The following is a 17,600-nucleotide window of genomic DNA, read 5'->3' on the forward strand; positions in this document are numbered from 1 at the left end:
TCACTTGAACCCAGGAGGGAGAAGTTGCAATGAGCCAAGATAGCACCACTGAACTCCACCCTGGGCGACAGAGCTAGACTCCATCTCCAGGAGAAAAAAAAAAAAAAGGAAAGAAGTTATGGGAACTCTTCAGATAACAGTACTGGAAGAGGAGACTATTTCTCCCCAGTGCTCTCAGGTCTCATCACCAGTTTTTCCCTATCCTGGTCCTGTTATGATACAAGAAATCTTTTGCTCAAGGTTAACCCCTATAAATCAAAACTCCCACACACGGGCATAAAATGAGACAGGAGCCAAATTTATGGGGTTCATAAGTTACTGCCACCCAGACATGCCTAAAATGAGTACAGAAGCACTGTAGATTCCGGTGAGAGAATTTAGAGAAAGGGCATGCAGCCCAGGCCTTGCACATGCTAAAGGTGAATGTTCTCTTCCTTGGTAAGGCTGGGTCCAGGTGAACAGGAACCAGAGCCGACCACAGCCTTGATGACCGGGAACCGTCCACATCCGCAGAACACTGCTTGCCACCACTCGCCCCAACAAGTCTCTCTAGTTCCCTCATTTGCTTTACTTTTATTACGTGTCTCTTTTGTCTTTTTCTCATATCTGAAATGTAAGTGAATGTAGGCACTCTTTGTAGGCACTCTCCAATCTTCCCTGAAGTTCGGCTACATTTTTCCAGCTCGTCCACAGTGAAATGAAAACTATTCAGAGAATCTTCCCTGATAAGGTTTTGTGGTAAGGCCAGGAGGAGCAGAGCTGGTGTGCTTTTGGGTGGCTTTATCTGTAATTGGAAAGGATTGGCCTTCGTGGATGTCTAATCCATTCCCAGGAGAGGCATTTTCCTACTTTCTGGTTCTAAAACTAACAGTCCTAAAAGGAGCAGGAGGTGATGGTATCAGGGGACCTGTTAAAATCCTGACTCTAAAAAATTTATGATTGAATTAATACACATTTACAAAATACGTTCAAGAAGCCAGACTTTGGTGCTCAAAACTGAAAAAAGCCTGAGACTGCAGGCTTTTTGAAAGCAGAGTTTATGTCTTTAAGTGTAAGATGGTGGAAGCTGGGAGCCCCCAGTCAGGCCGAGCCACCTCCTGTGCCTGGGATGAAGTCCGCCCCATTCTTTCACACCATTGTACTGCATTTGCCTCCGCTTTCCATATTCATCACTTACATCTTTGTCACTTACATCTCAGATACGGGAAACAGACAAAAGAGACACGTGATGAAAACAGACGCAAAGCAGAGACAAATGCAGTATAACAGGGTGAAAGAATGGTGTGCACTTTTTGAATATGCAAAGCAGAGAAAAATGCAGTGTAATGGGGTGAAAGAATGGGGTGGACTTCATCCCAGGCACAGGGGGTGGCTGGGCCTGACTGGGGCTCCCAGCTCCCACCACGAGGTGGGATACCAAGGTGTCTGCCCCTTGGAGGACCTCGGCATCCAGAAGAGGCAGTTTCCTCCTAGAGGGTCACCCAACTCATGCAGGAGAATTCAGAAAATGATTGTTGAAGGAGGTCATCCTTGAACTACAGGAAAGGTGGGGTGGTGACTTTCCAGGCAAGGAGGACAGCACAGACTCGGGCAGTGACACTTGTGAATTCATGTGCTCAATTACACTGTGCATGCAAATCAGCGCTGGGTCCTTCACCCCTATGAAACCCTGATTCTCTGTCAGCAGAATGAAGACAACAACTCTTTCCTGGCTGTGTAAAGAGTTGCGAGGATTCAATAAAGAATATCAAAGAGCTACGCCAACTGGCGAGTCCCATTATTATGAAAGAGGGCTGTTGCACAGGACCTGTTAAGATCCAATTCAAGATAACAGTGCTATGTAGAGAAAGAATCCAGCCCCAGCTCTGCCACTAACCTCCCCACTCCACCATAGGCCTCAGTTTCCCTCATCTGTCAAATTAGTGGCTTGGAACCAGAAAGGCTAGAAGCCCTTCCTGCACTGACATTTTATTTGTAAGTCCCCTTTAAATCTAGCTGCCAGTAACTAGCACGTGGCTCCCGCCCCCAGACTGCTTCTTTATTCATTCCTAACCTTTACCTTGGCAGATGAAATGTAAGATTCATCAACCACATTTGACAGCCCATGGCAGGTTTCCTGTTTTCCATCGTCCCTCTGCAGGTCACAGACACACAGAACCCAGCGGTGGCAGGCTGAGCCAGGGTCCGGGGCTGTTAACAACTGCTGCATTCCTCCCCCAGGGGTCAAGGGAAGTCCTGAGCACAGTCCAGGGTTGTTTGGTTTTGAGGTGTGCTGGGATGAAAGGCACCTGGAAGTGGAAGGTTCGGTCATTCATTAATAAATTATATCTATAATTGAGGGTTTGTTTTCAAGAGCAAGTCCTTTGAAAGTACTTTCCTTCAAACAGTGACTGCCACAAAGGCATCAGATATTCAGCACCTTCTCTACTGCCTCAGCACAGCTAGCTTCATTTCAGGATCGGAGATCCTGTTCTGAGCTGGCTCTCCCTCCTCAAGGCTCGCTCACCCTCCCTTTAGAGGTGGGGCTTATTGGGGGTGGAGAAAGGTGTGTGTATCTCTGCTGTTTAATGTCTGTTTTTTTAAAAAGGAAATCTATACTACACCAAATATGCTTTCTTTTTGGTGGACTTTGACCTGACCCTTTCCAGATAAACGAACCATGGAAAAACTTCACTGCAAGATTAGAAAGACACCTGAGCCTAATACCCACCTGATGTCGTGGGCCACACCTCTGGGTTACCAGGAGAAGGGAGGAAGCAAACTGTCATATTGATGTCGCTCTAAACAACAACAGTGTGCGGAGGCCCAGGGGCACTTCGGGATTGACCAAGAGGAAACTCACGTTGCACAATGATACGATCTTGTTGCTACAATTGTCAGAGAAGGGCACTCCCACAGCAAAGGGCATAAAACCATCCAGGGCAGTCTGCGGCGGCTCAGTTCTGCGGTGCCAGGGAGTGGAGCAGAGCCCAGCCCCATCCCAAACACAGATGGGACCATGAACTCCAGACACAGCTTCAGCCAGACCGCCTCGGCTTCCTTCCATGGCACCGGAGGGGGCTGGGGCCGGCCCAGGAGCTTCCCCAGGGCTCCCAGTGTCCATGGCGGTGCGGGGGGAGCCCGCATCTCCCTGTCCTTCACCACGCGGGGCTGCCCACCCACCTCAGGGTCTTGGGATTCTGGAAGAGGCAGCCCCCTCCTAGGCGGAAACGGGAAGGCCACCATGCAGAACCTTAACAACCGGCTGGCCTCCTACCTGGAGAAGGTGCGCGCCCTGGAGGAGGCCAACATGAAGCTGGAAAGCCGCATCCTGAAGTGGCATCAGCAGAGAGATCCTGGCAGTAAGAAAGATTATTCCCAATACGAGGAAAACATCACACACCTGCAGGAGCAGGTAAGATGCTGGGGACCCTGGATTTCCAGATGGGGCTGCTTTGCCGGGGGATCCTCAGGAGGAAAACTGAGTACAGAAGACGATTTTCAGGAAAATTGCAACGGGGATTGAAGTAATTGTACACAAAGGTTTTGAGCGATGTTTCCTTACTGTACCTTAAATTTGGACTTGGAAGCATCCGTTTTGTATAATTAATCTTCTATCCATGGGTAATGTAGAAAAAGAAGGTGGCAAAATGACAGAAGTGCCACAGACTTTCAAACACGAGGCTCTCCGATTTCTCTTTTCTTTTTTTTTTTTTTTTTTTTTTTTTGTTTTGAGACGGAGTTTCACTCTTGTTGCCCAGGCTGGAGTGAAATGGCTCTATCTCAGCTCACTGCAACCTCCGCCCCCAGGTTCAAGTGATTCTCCTGCCTCGGCCTCCCAAGTAGCTGAGATTACAGGCACGTGCCACCACGCCTGGCTAATTTTGTATTTTTAGTAGAGATGGGGTTTCTCCATGTTGGTCAGGCTGGTCTCGAACTCTGGACCTCAGGTGATCCACCCGCCTCGACCTCACAAAGTGCTGGGATTACAGGTGTGAGCCACTGCGCCGGCCGACTACCTGATTTCTTACACGCCAAAAACCCCTTAAAAATGTGAGGCAACCAGCTGCTGTTTAGTGTCACTTATGACCCAACGACGTCATAGAAATGATAAGGATGAGTATTCGCGCTGCATGCTCAGTGCACCAGGCATAAGAGAGTGTTTACTTTCTCATTACCTCAGTCCTGCTCCACCTCAAAGTTTTGTGAACAATGTGGTTATCCATCAACAAAAGGCTGAGTTACACTATTTTGAAGATTACACCTAAAAGTTGTCACCACACCAGCATATAGGTCACCATGACATCCCTAGGTATTTCTGTTTATGAGTTGCTTGCAGATAACGTTGCTCACAGTTCTGAGAATGGCATATTGCTAGAAACAATAAAACAAGCATAATTTTTAGAATCTGTGAGTTGGGATGGTTATAAAAATCTTCTTCAAAAAAAAAAAAAAAAAAAAACTCTTTAACCAAACCTCAAAAAACCTAAGCACATACCTTCTGGGATGTCTTCTAACATTAGCTAGAAGTAGAAGGAATCCAATCATCTCACAGGTTCTTTTTTTAAGCTATCTAACTCCCCTCTTAGATACAACCATCCCAGAAAATTCTAAGACCATGATTTAACCTCCCCTAGAAAGGGCATCACAAGTTTCCAATATTTATACCATATTATTTCACAATGCTCAGTCATTCTTGCTTGAATGTAGGAAGGACCAGTCAAGATAATATAAATCTGTCCTAGTAAGGAACCCTAATTATTGAATAATCAACCTAATAACTGACTGTGTAATTACCTTAACTATATAGTGCATGGTTGTCTTGATGAAAAAAAACAAGGTGACTCAACAGTCCTCATCATGTTTTTTTTGTTTAATAAACTTGCTTTGGTTGTAGAAAGGAGGGAATTGAGGATTTTTGCAAATGGAGAACTAAGGGAAACCAAGACTTTCAAAAGAAATACAAGGTTAGACCTGGTCAAATAACTTATGAGCTAGCAGAAGAAATTTTAAAAAGATAGGGAGAAAAGAGAGGGAATGTTTATTGAGCACTTATTATGTACCTAGGCATCATGCTGGATATTTACTACACATATCAACACCATCCAAGAGCCTTCTGCAATGATGGAAATATTCTATATTATTTTATTTGATTCTGCAACAACCTGTAAGGAAATGGAAGCTCGGGGAAAAAAGTGAACTAGCCATCCAAAGCCATCAGCAAGAAGCGGAGGTGGGATCTGTTTCCATTAGCCTCATAAATTTCACTAGAGTGTGGTGCTGCCTAGCCTACCTCATACAAAAATAACACTTATTATGAATAGAGATAGTGCGTTACACTTGAATCATTAATCATGCAACACATATTTCATACACATTATCTCATTTAATTCTCACAACTGTGTGGAGCAGGTATTTATATTCTCAATGTATAGATAAGGAGACTGAGACCTAGTCGTCGTCTAAATCCCTTGAAACAAAATTGAGAAAAGTGAGCAGGTGCAATGGCGGGTGTCAGGACCAACCTTCCCACCCTTCAAACGACCCGGAATTCTGGGTTCTGAGATTAAATAGGAAACTTCTTTGGCTTTGAATTCCACTCTTTTCTGGATTTTTACCTCTAACGTGTTTTTTCTACGTTTGAAAAAAGCAACTCTTTAAAGTTGAGGTTGTCTATCCACCCCTCATCTGAAGATGAGAAAACAGAGGTGCAAGGAGGTCCCACAATTACCTGGGGCTTATCCTTCCTGGATCTTGGTGAAATGCTCTGAGTGGACACAGCTCTCCTGCATCCTCACTTCAGGTATATTAAATGTCACTTAAAAAGTTGATAAGAAGTTGAGTTTAAAAATTAATTCAATCCCTTCAAAATCCAGAATTGGACATAGTCATAGGAGTATCATAAATAAAACACCTTGAGTGATTCTCAATAGGACTATATTTGGCATTTTGTTTTACTTTCTATTTTTCTCTCCCTGGGAGGAGATCAAACATCCTGAAGCAAAAATGCTGCACAAATATAGCAACTTGCTTCTAAAACAATGAACTCAGGGCCTTCAGGAGAATCCGGGTGATCAATTACAACACTCAGTGAAAAAACTATGCCTCATATATCATTTCTCAACCCATCTTCATCCACTTATTACCATGAAGGTTGTCTCAGAAATGATGGTTGTATCATAATACTGTACTAAGTAAGTCTGCATAATGGGAGATGGTTCCAAATGTGCTCTATAACAAGTACACTTCTGAATTCACATTTGTGTGCTATGAGAATGATAGCTAGGGTAATCAGACACTTGGGGTGGACTTCGCAATGGATAAATTACAAGTTTAACTCAGAATAGCTAAATAAGCCCATAGACAGTATTTTTGATTTTCTGATTCTCTGGATGGAGATTAACACCTCATAGTATGTGTCAAATAGAAAAACTCAGTGCACGAGTAAGTAAGGTCTACCCCAATGGTCCCCAGGCTCTTTGGGATAGAGCTACTTTTCACTTTCCATGAGCTTAGAAAATAAAAAGAATAAGAAGCCTGGAGGAAAAACTATTGGTAAAATGCCCCTAAGCAGCACTGTGCAGAGAGGCAAGGAAATACCTGAAAGTATCCTTTCTTACAGCAAGGGAAGAGGCCATAGTACCATTTGGAATCCCACAAGGGGAAAAAAGAAAGGCAGGAGCGGCCAGCCTGGTTATGTCCCCACCATAGGAACAGCAAAAGTCTGAGGAGGCATCTCAGCATATAGAACCTGGGGATGCTTGCAGTGCAGTCACTGACTCTACAAATAGAACCTGGGGATGCTTGCAGTGCAGTCACTGACTCTACAAATAGAACCTAGGGATGCTTGCAGTGCAGTCATCGACTCTACAAATAGAACCTGGGGATGCTTGCAGTGCAGTCACTGACTCTACAAATAGAACCTGGGGATGCTTGCAGTGCAGTCATTGACTCTACAGAAGTGCTAAATTTTTAAAAAGAAAAGAATATTATTTACATTTTTCTGAACTAACTCAGTTTCGACCAATTTTTCACTGTCTATAATATGCCGAGAATATGCTATATGCCATTATTTGACTTAATCTCTTCTAATTCTCATAACTCTTTGATAAAGTAACTATCATTATTGCTATTTTATGGATGAAGAAACTGAGACTCAGCCAGTAAGTGTGGAGCAGGATCCCGGGCCCTGCTCTCTGCGTTCCAGACCCAGCATTCATGCCATCTCTGAATCCTGCTATTGTGCATTCATGATACCAAATTCCATGTGATCAGTGGAGCTTTAAATAGGACCAGATTCTTAAAAAGTTACCTTTGTATTGAAGTATAGCTTTGTCCTAAGAAAATACTTTCTAAATAAAGGAATGAACTATATAAATATAATGGGAATGACTGAGGAGTCTCTGACTCCAACTAAATTACAGAAATTTAGAGCTAAGACCTGAAAGGTCCTCGGTCTCTAGTATAGACTCCTTATTTGACAAAGGATGAAATTGAGGCCTGGAGAGTAGAGTGATGCATCCACGTGGATGGTCAAGAACAGAGCCAGAACCAAAGAAAAGCTGCAAGTCTCGGCCAGGCACAGTGGCTCGTGCCTGTAATCCCAGCACTTTGGAAGACCCAGGAGGGTGGATCAAAAGGTCAGGTGATGGAGACCATCCTGGCAAACACCATGAAACTCCGTCTTTACTAAAAATACAAAAAAATTAGCCAGGCGTGGTGGCGCGTGCCTGTAATCCCAGCTACTCGAGAGGCTGAGGCAGAGAATTGCTTGAACCCAGGAAGCACAGGTTGCAGCGAGCCGAGATCGCACCACTGCACTCCACCCTCAGTGACAGAGCATGACTCCAACCTAAAAAAAAAAAAGAAAGAAAATAAAAAGAAAACCTCCAGGTTTCTAGTGCAGCATAACACTTGGTATAAAAGCATTATGACGCTTTTGACAATGAGACATCTTCTACCCTAAAGACAGTGACATACATCAAATGAGCACTATTTTTCTGACTATAACATACCTATAAGTATTCACAAATCATAAATGTATACACAATTGCTCAAGTAAGTGCTTTCAATAATATTTTTCTCTTTAAAGTAAAAAATATGTTTACAAACATCTAGTGAAACTCTTTAACTGGAGGCTGTACCACTACTAAGACTTATTAAGCATTTTCATTAGATGGTAAAGAATTACATCAGTAATATTTTAATAGCTACAATGAAAGCATTCTCATCATGGAATCAGTTGCAATCACATAAACATACCTACAAGTTATATGCATGGCTATGGTCATTTTGGGCAAAAAAAAATTGTGTTCTAAGATGATTATTACAAAATATATTTAATATTAGTGTGTTAGCTTTGCTCAGTAACACTGATTAGAAACACGAATGCTATCACAAGTAAGAATTATGTTCACCTAAAATAATAATTTTTGTACTTTTAGAGGGTTGAACTAACTAAAAGTAAGGGCAAAAATGACTTTTTAACCAACCTAATATAATAAGAATTAGAAAAGGATCAGAACCTAATATAATAAGAAAAGGATCAGAACCTAAAGTCCTTTTAACATCTTCACACGTGGATGAGCTTAATTAAGCAAAATGCTATGACATGTCCATAACATAAAAAGCTAGAAGGCATTCTGAACAATTACTATCCTTCCCCTCCCTATATCATTCTTTCAGCAGTTGCATCAGTCCAAGCCTGTTAAAACTCAATGTAAAAAGAAAAAAGGCAGTAACACTGACTACAGATCATGTTCTTACTATAAAATCATTCTGCTTTGCACCTAGTATGTGCTCACTAAACATTTACTGATTCGGTTATTCATTGATCCACTGCCAGAACAAGAAGTTGTCTGTACTAACAAGTCAAATATTCAGGAAACTAGAGGACAGACATGCAGAGGTCAAGCTGGGTGTGTCCAAGTGAGATAACTTCTGCTGCATGTTTTACAGATCGTGGATGGGAAGATGACCAATGCTCAGATTATTCTTCTCATTGACAATGCCAGGATGGCAGTGGATGACTTCAACCTCAAGTAAATTCCTTCTTCACAGTGTTGTTCAGGTTCTTTCTCATTTGCTTTACAAAAGGAAAACTCATCTTGCCATGACCCATGTCTAAAATCTTGTAATGAAAAGGCATAGCAATGGCAAATGCAATGTGTGTTACTTGAATGAACCTTAGTTTAAACAAACCAGATATAAAGCACATGTTATAGTGTGGGGAAATTTGAATATGAATCAAGAAGTAGATGATATTAAGGTGTTATTATTAAAGTTTAGGCGTAGTATTATGATTTTTAAGTATCTTTTTCTTAAAAGATGCATCCTGAAGTATTTAGTCTTAAAATGTCATCATGTCTATAATCTGCTTTAAAATACTTCAGCAATGAAATAGGTGAAACAAATATGGCAAAACTTCATGGTTGCTAAACATAGGTGATGAGTGTGTGGCTGTTTATTATCCTATACTCCCTGCTCAATTGAAAAATTGACATTGAGTCACCATCATGGAAAAATGTAGCATGAAACTGACATACAAAAGACATCCTGCATGTATTCATTTGCTCTCATTAAACCCAAAACGTAGAAGATTCACCTCTAAATGAAAATGAATCCTTTCAAAAACCATGGCCTTCCAACAACAGGTGCATTCTTCTCTTCCTTCTCACGAAAGGTATGAAAATGAACATTCCTTTAAGAAAGACTTGGAAATTGAAGTTGAGGGCCTCCGAAGGACCTTGGACAACCTGACCATTGTCACAACAGACCTAGAACAGGAGGTGGAGGGAATGAGGAAAGAGCTCATTCTCATGAAGAAGCGCCATGAACAGGTAGGACTCCCCCGAACTCCTGGCAATGAGCACAGCTCTCAGCCTGCACACCTCAGGCTGATTCGACAGCTATAGTGGAAACCACTACCTGGATGCCAATCCCCTTGCCCTTCACCCTAAATAGTCATTAGAGAAATGTATAAATATCTAATGTTTCTAATTTCAAGGTTAGCTACTCACATGTCAAATACAGCAACCAAAATGCAATCATAATTAATGATGAATTGGTCAACAGTTTTGTTAACACACAATGTTTACCTAGATGTGCTTATTAATATGTTACTATAAGAATCAATGTGTGAGACTGGACTTCCATCATTGGCCCAATGTTCACCAAATTAGGGGACACTATAATGAAAAGAGTCTGCTACCAACTAAGATAAATGTGATGTGGGGCAAAAATAAAGAATCCTAATTCCCAGAAGCATTTAACTGACTTTTAAAGAGTTACCATCCATCTCACGTCCTCAAGACTCTGATAAAATGATAGAAAAACAATTCCCATTTTAGGAAAACAAAATTGCTTCTGAACATCAAAGAGCCCAGTTTCTGAATAGCTGGTTAGACAGTGATTGTTAATTAAACCTTTCCTGTGGCCGCATGGTTTTCATAAAATCCTATGGGCATCAGCCCTACAGGATCACAAGGCATTGACAAGATTTTGAAAGCCTCTACATCCTCTCTCTGCCTTTTGCTTCATGAACTGCTTCCCAAAAGCTTTGGCCTATAACCTGGAAGGTTCAGCTGCTTAACTATGTTGTCACTTCACCAATCCACATCTGCTGAACAGGACTTTGCACACTATGGAAGCGTAATTCTTTCTGAAATACTTTCAAGCAGGGATCAAGTCAGTAATCATGGAGGCCATTTGAGTACCTGTCTTGTGATACTCTTTTTTTTTTTTTTTGAGACAGGCTCTCTCACTCTGTCATCCAGGCTGGAGTGCAGTGGCATGATCTCGGCTCACTGCAACCTCCATCTCCCGGGTTTAAGCGTTTCTCTTGCCTCAGCCTCCCAAGTAGCTGGGATTACAGGCATGTGCCATCACACCTGCCTAATTTTTGTGTATTTTTAGTAGAGGCGGCGTTTCACCATGCTGGTCCGGCTGGTCTTGAAAATATTCTTTATTTTATAAAATTATTAGAGATAAAAGTATACACTGTTTTATCATCAACAAGTAATATTTGAGAAGCCAAACCAAACCAGTGGCAGTGGAGCAACCACATAACAGGAATGTTTAAAAGATCCATTTACTCCGGCCAATCAACACGGCAATCCAGCCTTCTGATTGTCAAAGCCGGTCCATTTCCTTTCTCTGTTATTAAATAGGAAATGGAGAAGCATCATGTGCCAAGTGACTTGAAGGTCAACGTGAAGGTGGATACAGGTCCCAGGGAAGATCTGATTAAGGTCCTGGAGGATATGAGACAAGAATATGAGCTGATAATAAAGAAGAAGCATCAAGACTTGGACACTTGGTATAAAGAACAGGTAAAAGAAAGGTGTACTAACTTCCCAAAGGTTGCATTTCCATGGAGTCCCAATGCTGATGCCTTTGCCTTGCTTGGTCCCACAGTCTGCAGCCATGTCCCAGGAGACAGCCAGTCCAGCCGCTGTGCAGAGCAGACAAGGTGACATCCACGAGTTGAAGCGCACATTCCAAGCCCTGGAGATTGACCTGCAGGCACAGTACAGCACGGTGAGTAGAGGCTAGGAACACGCTGGGTCCCAAACCACCTCCTCCATGAAGCCTTCCGAGATCTCTCTCCCGGGCCCCAACCCTCAACTTCTTTGGGATGCCTATCACTTTCCGCTTTCCACCCAAATTGTTTGTGATGAGAACCATAATACAGGGCTACCATGTATTGAGTGTCCAGATGCTGCCAAGTGTTGTGCTAGGTAGTTCATGATATTAAATGTCATTCATCCTTACAGTAACCTTTCCAGATAGTTCTTAGTGTCCCCACTTTAGAGATGAGGAAACCAAAACTCCAACAGTAAAACAGTAAAATAAATTGGCCAAGGTCACACGGCTAATAAATAACTGGTGGAGAAACCATGTGATTTATCTGGAGGAGGGGGTTCTAGACCTCCATGATTTCTATCAGTGCCACCTCCACTTAAACCAGGCTACCCCCCTCAAACCCCAAAATAGAGAATTCCAGTGCCAACATGGTAGGTGGTAAATCCAGGCCTGGCTAACTCCAAAGCACTTCCCTATTCATTTATGTATGTGTCTTATCACCCAGCAAACTCTAAATTCTTTTGTTCACGTCATTTTTATCATCTTCACAGTTTAGAAAAATGCTTGGTATGTGTCATAAGCATTCAGAATTCATTAAGGTGTATCATTTGATTCCCAGTATAGCCTACTGAGTGTTCTAATCATTCATCCACATAATTGCCAAGTGCTAGTCTACCCTCAGTCTTGAGAGGAAATGATTTGTTCATTTCTGTTGCAGGTGCACTTGGGCAAATGGCTGTTATGTTTTATGCATCTGTGATACAAACATTGTGAACAGACACTGAAAATGTGCACTGTAGAGATCATGAGTAAAAAAATAATTATAGTGTCTTACAGCTGCCAAAACATTTTAACATACAGTATTTCACAATGGCCCTGTGAGGCAGGCAAGGCATGTATACCCATTTTCATGCATCCTACTGTCTGACACCAATCCTTAGCACTGAGGATTTTTTAATGAAGGCGTTTATATTCTAGTAGGAGACAGACAATGATTGTGAAAATCATCAAAATATCTATGTTAGATGGAGAAAATTGCTACAGAGATGAAGCAGGGGAGGTCAGATGCACCAGGGTGAAGAGCAGCCATCTTAAACAAGGTAGTCAGGAAAGTTTTCCTAGTAGAGTGGCAATGAGCGAAGAGGTAAGGAGGTGCTTGATGTGGTGGTGGGCTGTGTTCCAGGAGGAGGGAACTGCAACGCAGAAGCAACGAGGATCAAGTGTGTCTGATGAGTTGTAGGAGCAGCAGAGAAGTCCATGTGGAAATGAGTGAACAAAGGGAAAAGAAAGGAGAGAAGAGGAGGGGAAGGGAGGGGAAAAAAGAGGAAGAGAGGGTGAAGCCATGGGGTCGCAACAGAGCCAGACTGTGTAGGGCTTTGCAGGCTGCTTTGGAGGGGGCTCAAGAGGAACAGCAGGTATAGACAACTCTTTGAGGAGCTTTGCTGTAGCTGAAGGAGAGCAGGAAATGGGATGATAGGTGAAGGTAGGTATGGGTTTAAGAGAGAGAAATTTTAAGGTAGGAGAAATTATTCTATTTGAAAGCTGAAAGCTGGTGGGAATAATCCAGTAGAGAGGAGAACATTGATGAGGCAGGAAGGCCAGCAACTGCCAAGATGACTGGAGCACAGACAGCTCACTCATAATAACACAGGCAAGCCAGCACCTGGTCGTAGATTCAAGCACATGCGTGGGAGCAATGGTGGGAGCAGTGGGCGGTCTCTCCTGATTGCTTTCATTTCATCAATAAAATTAGGAAGTGAGGCCATGGACTCAGAGGAAGGATGGGAAAGACACGGGAGAGGGAACAAAATAGTCCCCTGGGAGAGTAGAAGAATGACTGACCAGGGAAATGTGCTTTAACCCTCAGGCAACATGAACAGCCCCCTGAAAATTAGTAGCCACAATAAAGTGGGAGTATCCAGCACAGTTATGAGATTCTCTTTAAGGTTAAAATTATGCACATCAGAAAAGCAGGTGTTACATGCAAACAGAACAAGGACTTGAACCCGATCCTCCATCTCCTAGCCCAGAAACTTCATTTAGCAGCTGTTAGAATTTCCTCAAAAAATGACCAATTTTTTACCATCGTCATAATCAAAAAGCATTGTTTGAGACTAGGGTTGCCAGATTTACCAAATTAAAATATAGGACACTCAGTTTAGTTGGAATTTCATATAAAAAACAATTTTTTTTAGTATACACATGTCCCATGCAATACTGGAGCAATATTTTGGACACAGTCACACTAAAAAATTACTCATTGCTCATCTGAAATTCAAATTTAACTAGACGTTCTCTATTTTATCTGGCATCCCTAATAGAGACCCTTCTCCAAAGATACAAAGAGATAACAGTCCTAGTTGCTGTCTCTGAGAGTTTACCATTGGATCAAAAATATAATGTAAGGTATTAAAGAACAGTTCAGAGCAAGACAATGGACTTCAAAAGTCCCAGGCCAGGCACGGTGGCTCATGCCTGTAATCCCAGCACTTTGGGAGGCCAAGGCGGGCAGATCATGAGGTCAAGAGATCAAGGCCATCCTGGCCAACATGATGAAACCCCGTCTCTACTAAAAATACAAAAATTAGCTGGGCATGGTGGTGCACACCTGTAGTCCCAGCTACTTAGGAGGCTGAAGCAGGAGAATCGCTTGAACCTGGGAGGCAGAGGTTGCAGTGAGCCGAGATCATGCCACTACACTCCAGCCTGGGCAGCAGAGCGAGACTCTGTCTCAAAAAAAAAAAAAAAAAAGTCCCAATACTGCTCAACTCCCAAGTCCCAAACCTGTAAGTCAGCCTACTTCTCATCTTGGTGTCCTCAGCAGCTCTTGGTGTCCTCAGCAGCTACGAAGACACCTAGCCAACTGGTCAACATCTGCTAAGTACTCAACAAGAACCTGTCATTGACCCAATCAAGCCATCAGTCAATTAACAAAAGATCATTTCCTGTTTCAGAAATCTGCTTTGGAAAACATGTTATCTGAGACCCAGTCTCGGTACTCCTGCAAGCTCCAGGACATGCAAAACATCATCTCCCACTACGAGGAGGAACTGATGCAGCTACGCCACGACCTGGAGCGACAGAACAATGAGTACCAAGTGCTGCTGGGCATCAAAACCCACCTGGAGAAGGAAATCACCACGTACCGACAGCTCCTGGAGGGAGAGAGCGAAGGGTAAGAAGGCAAAGGCTGGCATGAGAGGAGCATGCCACGAGCATCCAGCTCCTGTGGGCGTATGTGTGCATCTCTGGGTTTAGTCACTCTAGCAAAAGAAAAGTTGTGTTGAGTTTCTCCAGAAGATACCTATAGCCGGTTGTATTTCACTAAGCAGCAAGTGTAATTAATCAACTAATACTCACAGGACACTAAGATTTGCAATCAGAAAAGCTAAGGTCTCTAGCAGGAAACGATTAAAAAGATTTTGGCCATGGTGTTTCCCAGTGGGAATGCACACAATTTTGGCTCCAAGAAAAAAAAAAAAAGCCAGGGGGAATGTGTTAGTCCACCAGCCAAAAAAAACACTGTGCATACAAGATTGAGGTGTCTGGACTTTCAATCTGATATTTCTGGCCACCCCAGGAAATAACAGCTGGCATATATATTCTATGACCCAAAAGGAAGTAATAGAAGTTTTATAAAAAATACATAAATAAAACATCACCAGACCAAACTTTGAACAGTCTGAGCAGCTCAGGGGTCTCAGGCTTAAGACTCAGACCCTGGCAGGGATCCTGGAGGAAACCAAGCTTGCAGCTGGCTGAAAGGAATGGATGGTTGGTGGACATTCCCTAACTCCAGGGTTAGTAGAAGGCGGTACCCAATGCCTTCTGCATCCAGATGGGTTCACCCATGAACTCATGACCTTGAGACTACTAAGCTCAGACAATTATCCTCATTAAAGAGCTGAGGATTTACAAGCAACCGAAGGAAGAAGTTAGTTCATTCTGAGAAGTTTTTTTGATTGTTGCTAGTACTAAAGTGAGTTTTAACCTTTATCACTTTTATAGGACAATGGAAGAATCAAAGTCGAGCATGAAAGGTAAAAAAAATTTCCTTCATTGTTTGAATCTCTATTTTTAAGGAATTAGCATGTTATCCATTCTGTAGTAGTCATAATCTTTAGCGTACTCCCAAATGTCCTGGGTTCAAAATTTATTTCACTCCCCAACGGTCAGGAATTTTCAATTAACAAATTAAGTAATACAAAATGAAGGGAGCTCTCATTATCTTCCTCAATGTATATAAAAGCAAGCAGTAAAGAAGATTAAAATGATAATTCATAGCATTATGTCTCTATTAAGTAATGGTGTCTGTTTACTAAACTAGAAAATTAAGAGGCAATGATTTCATGTCATTTCTCAGATTATTCTGTTGAATAACACTTGTGTTCCATGAGATCTGAATAGTGTATTATGGATGATGTATTCTATGGCCAGATAAGGTTAGAAATACTGTGTGCCATTATTCTCTCCTTGAATAGTCCTGCTGCATTTCAGTATGTTAAAGATGGAACAGGTACTGCTTTGAAGGAGAAAAGGAACAAGAAAGAGGAAGAAACAACAAAAGCTTAACTTTGTTTAGCCCAGTATTCCCAAACACCTTTGACCTGGAAAGCTTTCTCAGATTACCTTTAATATCTCACAGAAAAGTTCCAGGAGACCACAGTCTGGGACAAGTGGCACTTTCTGATTAGTTTATGATAAATCTATACTAAGGCATTCGAGATTCAAAGTTGAAGTAATCATCACAGAACAGCTGGTCTAACTTCTGCCCCTCTACAAAATAAGACAAGAGTCTTTGAGCCTCTCTTCACACGTGTCCTGGATGAGAAACCCATACTTGATGGGACAGATCCATTGGAGAGATTCTATTTTAACAAAATTCTCCCTTGTAATTTTATTATTGATTTCAATTCTTCCCTGTGGAATAGAATTGGTTTATTTATGTTTCAACAGGCATTTATGCAAGTAAGTTATATATTTGAAAACAGCCATGGTAAGCATCCCTGGCTTCTCACCCAGCCCTCGTGTGGCATGCTTTCTAGACCTTAAAATGAGGTACCCTGAATAGCCCTGAGTGCTCGGTAAGCTCAAGGAATCTGTGCAGCGCTACAAAGCCCACATGCAGAGAAAGAATTCCCCAAGTGCTTGTGGTCAGAGACTAGGTTCCACATGAGGCACACCTATGATGAAGGTCTTCACCTCCAGAAGGTGACACTCTTCAGAGATCCTCATCTCCTGGAGAGTGGGAGAAAATCCTTCCTTGAGGAAATCCCTTTTCCCTGCAGCAGAGCCCGCCGTATTGCTTAGTGGTCATTTTGGAAGGCACCGAGAGCCTTCAGGGGCTGACAGCAGGGAACTGAAAATGAGCACAGTTCAGATGGTGGAGGAAGCATGGCAGTGATGTCTTCTGTACTCTTTTTCTCAGCGTCTGCAACTCCAAAGATCAAGGCCATAACACAGGAGACCGTCAATGGAAGATTAGTTCTTTGTCAAGTGAATGAGATCCAAAAGCACGCATGAGACCAATAAACATTTCTGCCTGTTGTAAAATCTATTTCCCCCAAGGAAAGTCCTCACCCAGACACTAATGAGTGAGTTCTAAAAGATATCCTTGGAGTTATCAGACTCAGAAACTTTTATTTTTTTCCGCTGTAACGATCTCACCAGATTTCTTATAATGCTCTTAATATATTGCACTTTTCGAATCAGTGTGAGTTTATGAGTTAAAGCTCTCCTTTCCTACTGTAGCCTTCAGATTCTCATCATTGTGCATCTATTTTGTAGCCAATAAAACTCCACACTAGCTGCATCGTGTCTTTTTTTAATATCATGAGGCAAGACAGCACCTCGAGGTTTCATCTTAACAAGGGGTTCTCAGAACATTGTCCACGGAAGATCTAGAGAAATCTCGACATCAGGCACGTTCACAGCAGCCAGACACTGGGCAGAATTGTCACCCTGTAGCCAGGCAACCTGGGCATGAGGCTCTCCACAATCCACACCTCTGCCAGCAGGAAGAGGGGGAGGAAACAGAG

The 17,600-nt window shown here is 42.5% G+C and overlaps 1 protein-coding gene across 1 annotated transcript; it reads left to right on the top strand.

Annotated features, from left to right (window-relative positions):
• The first annotated feature begins 2,591 nt into the window (after positions 1-2,591).
• KRT23 (keratin 23) lies at positions 2,592-17,370 on the top strand. The gene is made up of 8 exons (XM_012452037.2): positions 2,592-3,394; positions 8,938-9,020; positions 9,662-9,818; positions 11,148-11,309; positions 11,395-11,517; positions 14,517-14,737; positions 15,571-15,602; positions 16,991-17,370. Exons 1-8 carry the CDS (start codon positions 2,999-3,001, stop codon positions 17,083-17,085), a joined length of 1,269 nt encoding a protein of 422 aa, XP_012307460.1. The 5' UTR covers positions 2,592-2,998; the 3' UTR covers positions 17,086-17,370.
• Positions 17,371-17,600: the final 230 nt, after the last annotated feature.

The sequence above is a fragment of the Aotus nancymaae genome, unplaced genomic scaffold (assembly GCF_030222135.1).
Source record: "Aotus nancymaae isolate 86718 unplaced genomic scaffold, 86718_ANA_hifiasm-v0.15.2.pri h1tg000089l, whole genome shotgun sequence".
Classification (NCBI taxonomy): Eukaryota; Metazoa; Chordata; class Mammalia; order Primates; family Aotidae; genus Aotus; species Aotus nancymaae.

Bases quoted from the DNA above. Each gene is read 5' to 3' on its own strand.
- KRT23 (XM_012452037.2), top strand. From the start codon at position 2,999: ATGAACTCCAGACACAGCTTCAGCCAGACCGCCTCGGCTTCCTTCCAT. The intron at 11,518-14,516 runs GTGAGTAGAGGC...TTCCTGTTTCAG, and splicing joins TGCAGGCACAGTACAGCACG to AAATCTGCTTTGGAAAACAT. The intron at 14,738-15,570 runs GTAAGAAGGCAA...TCACTTTTATAG, and splicing joins CTGGAGGGAGAGAGCGAAGG to GACAATGGAAGAATCAAAGT.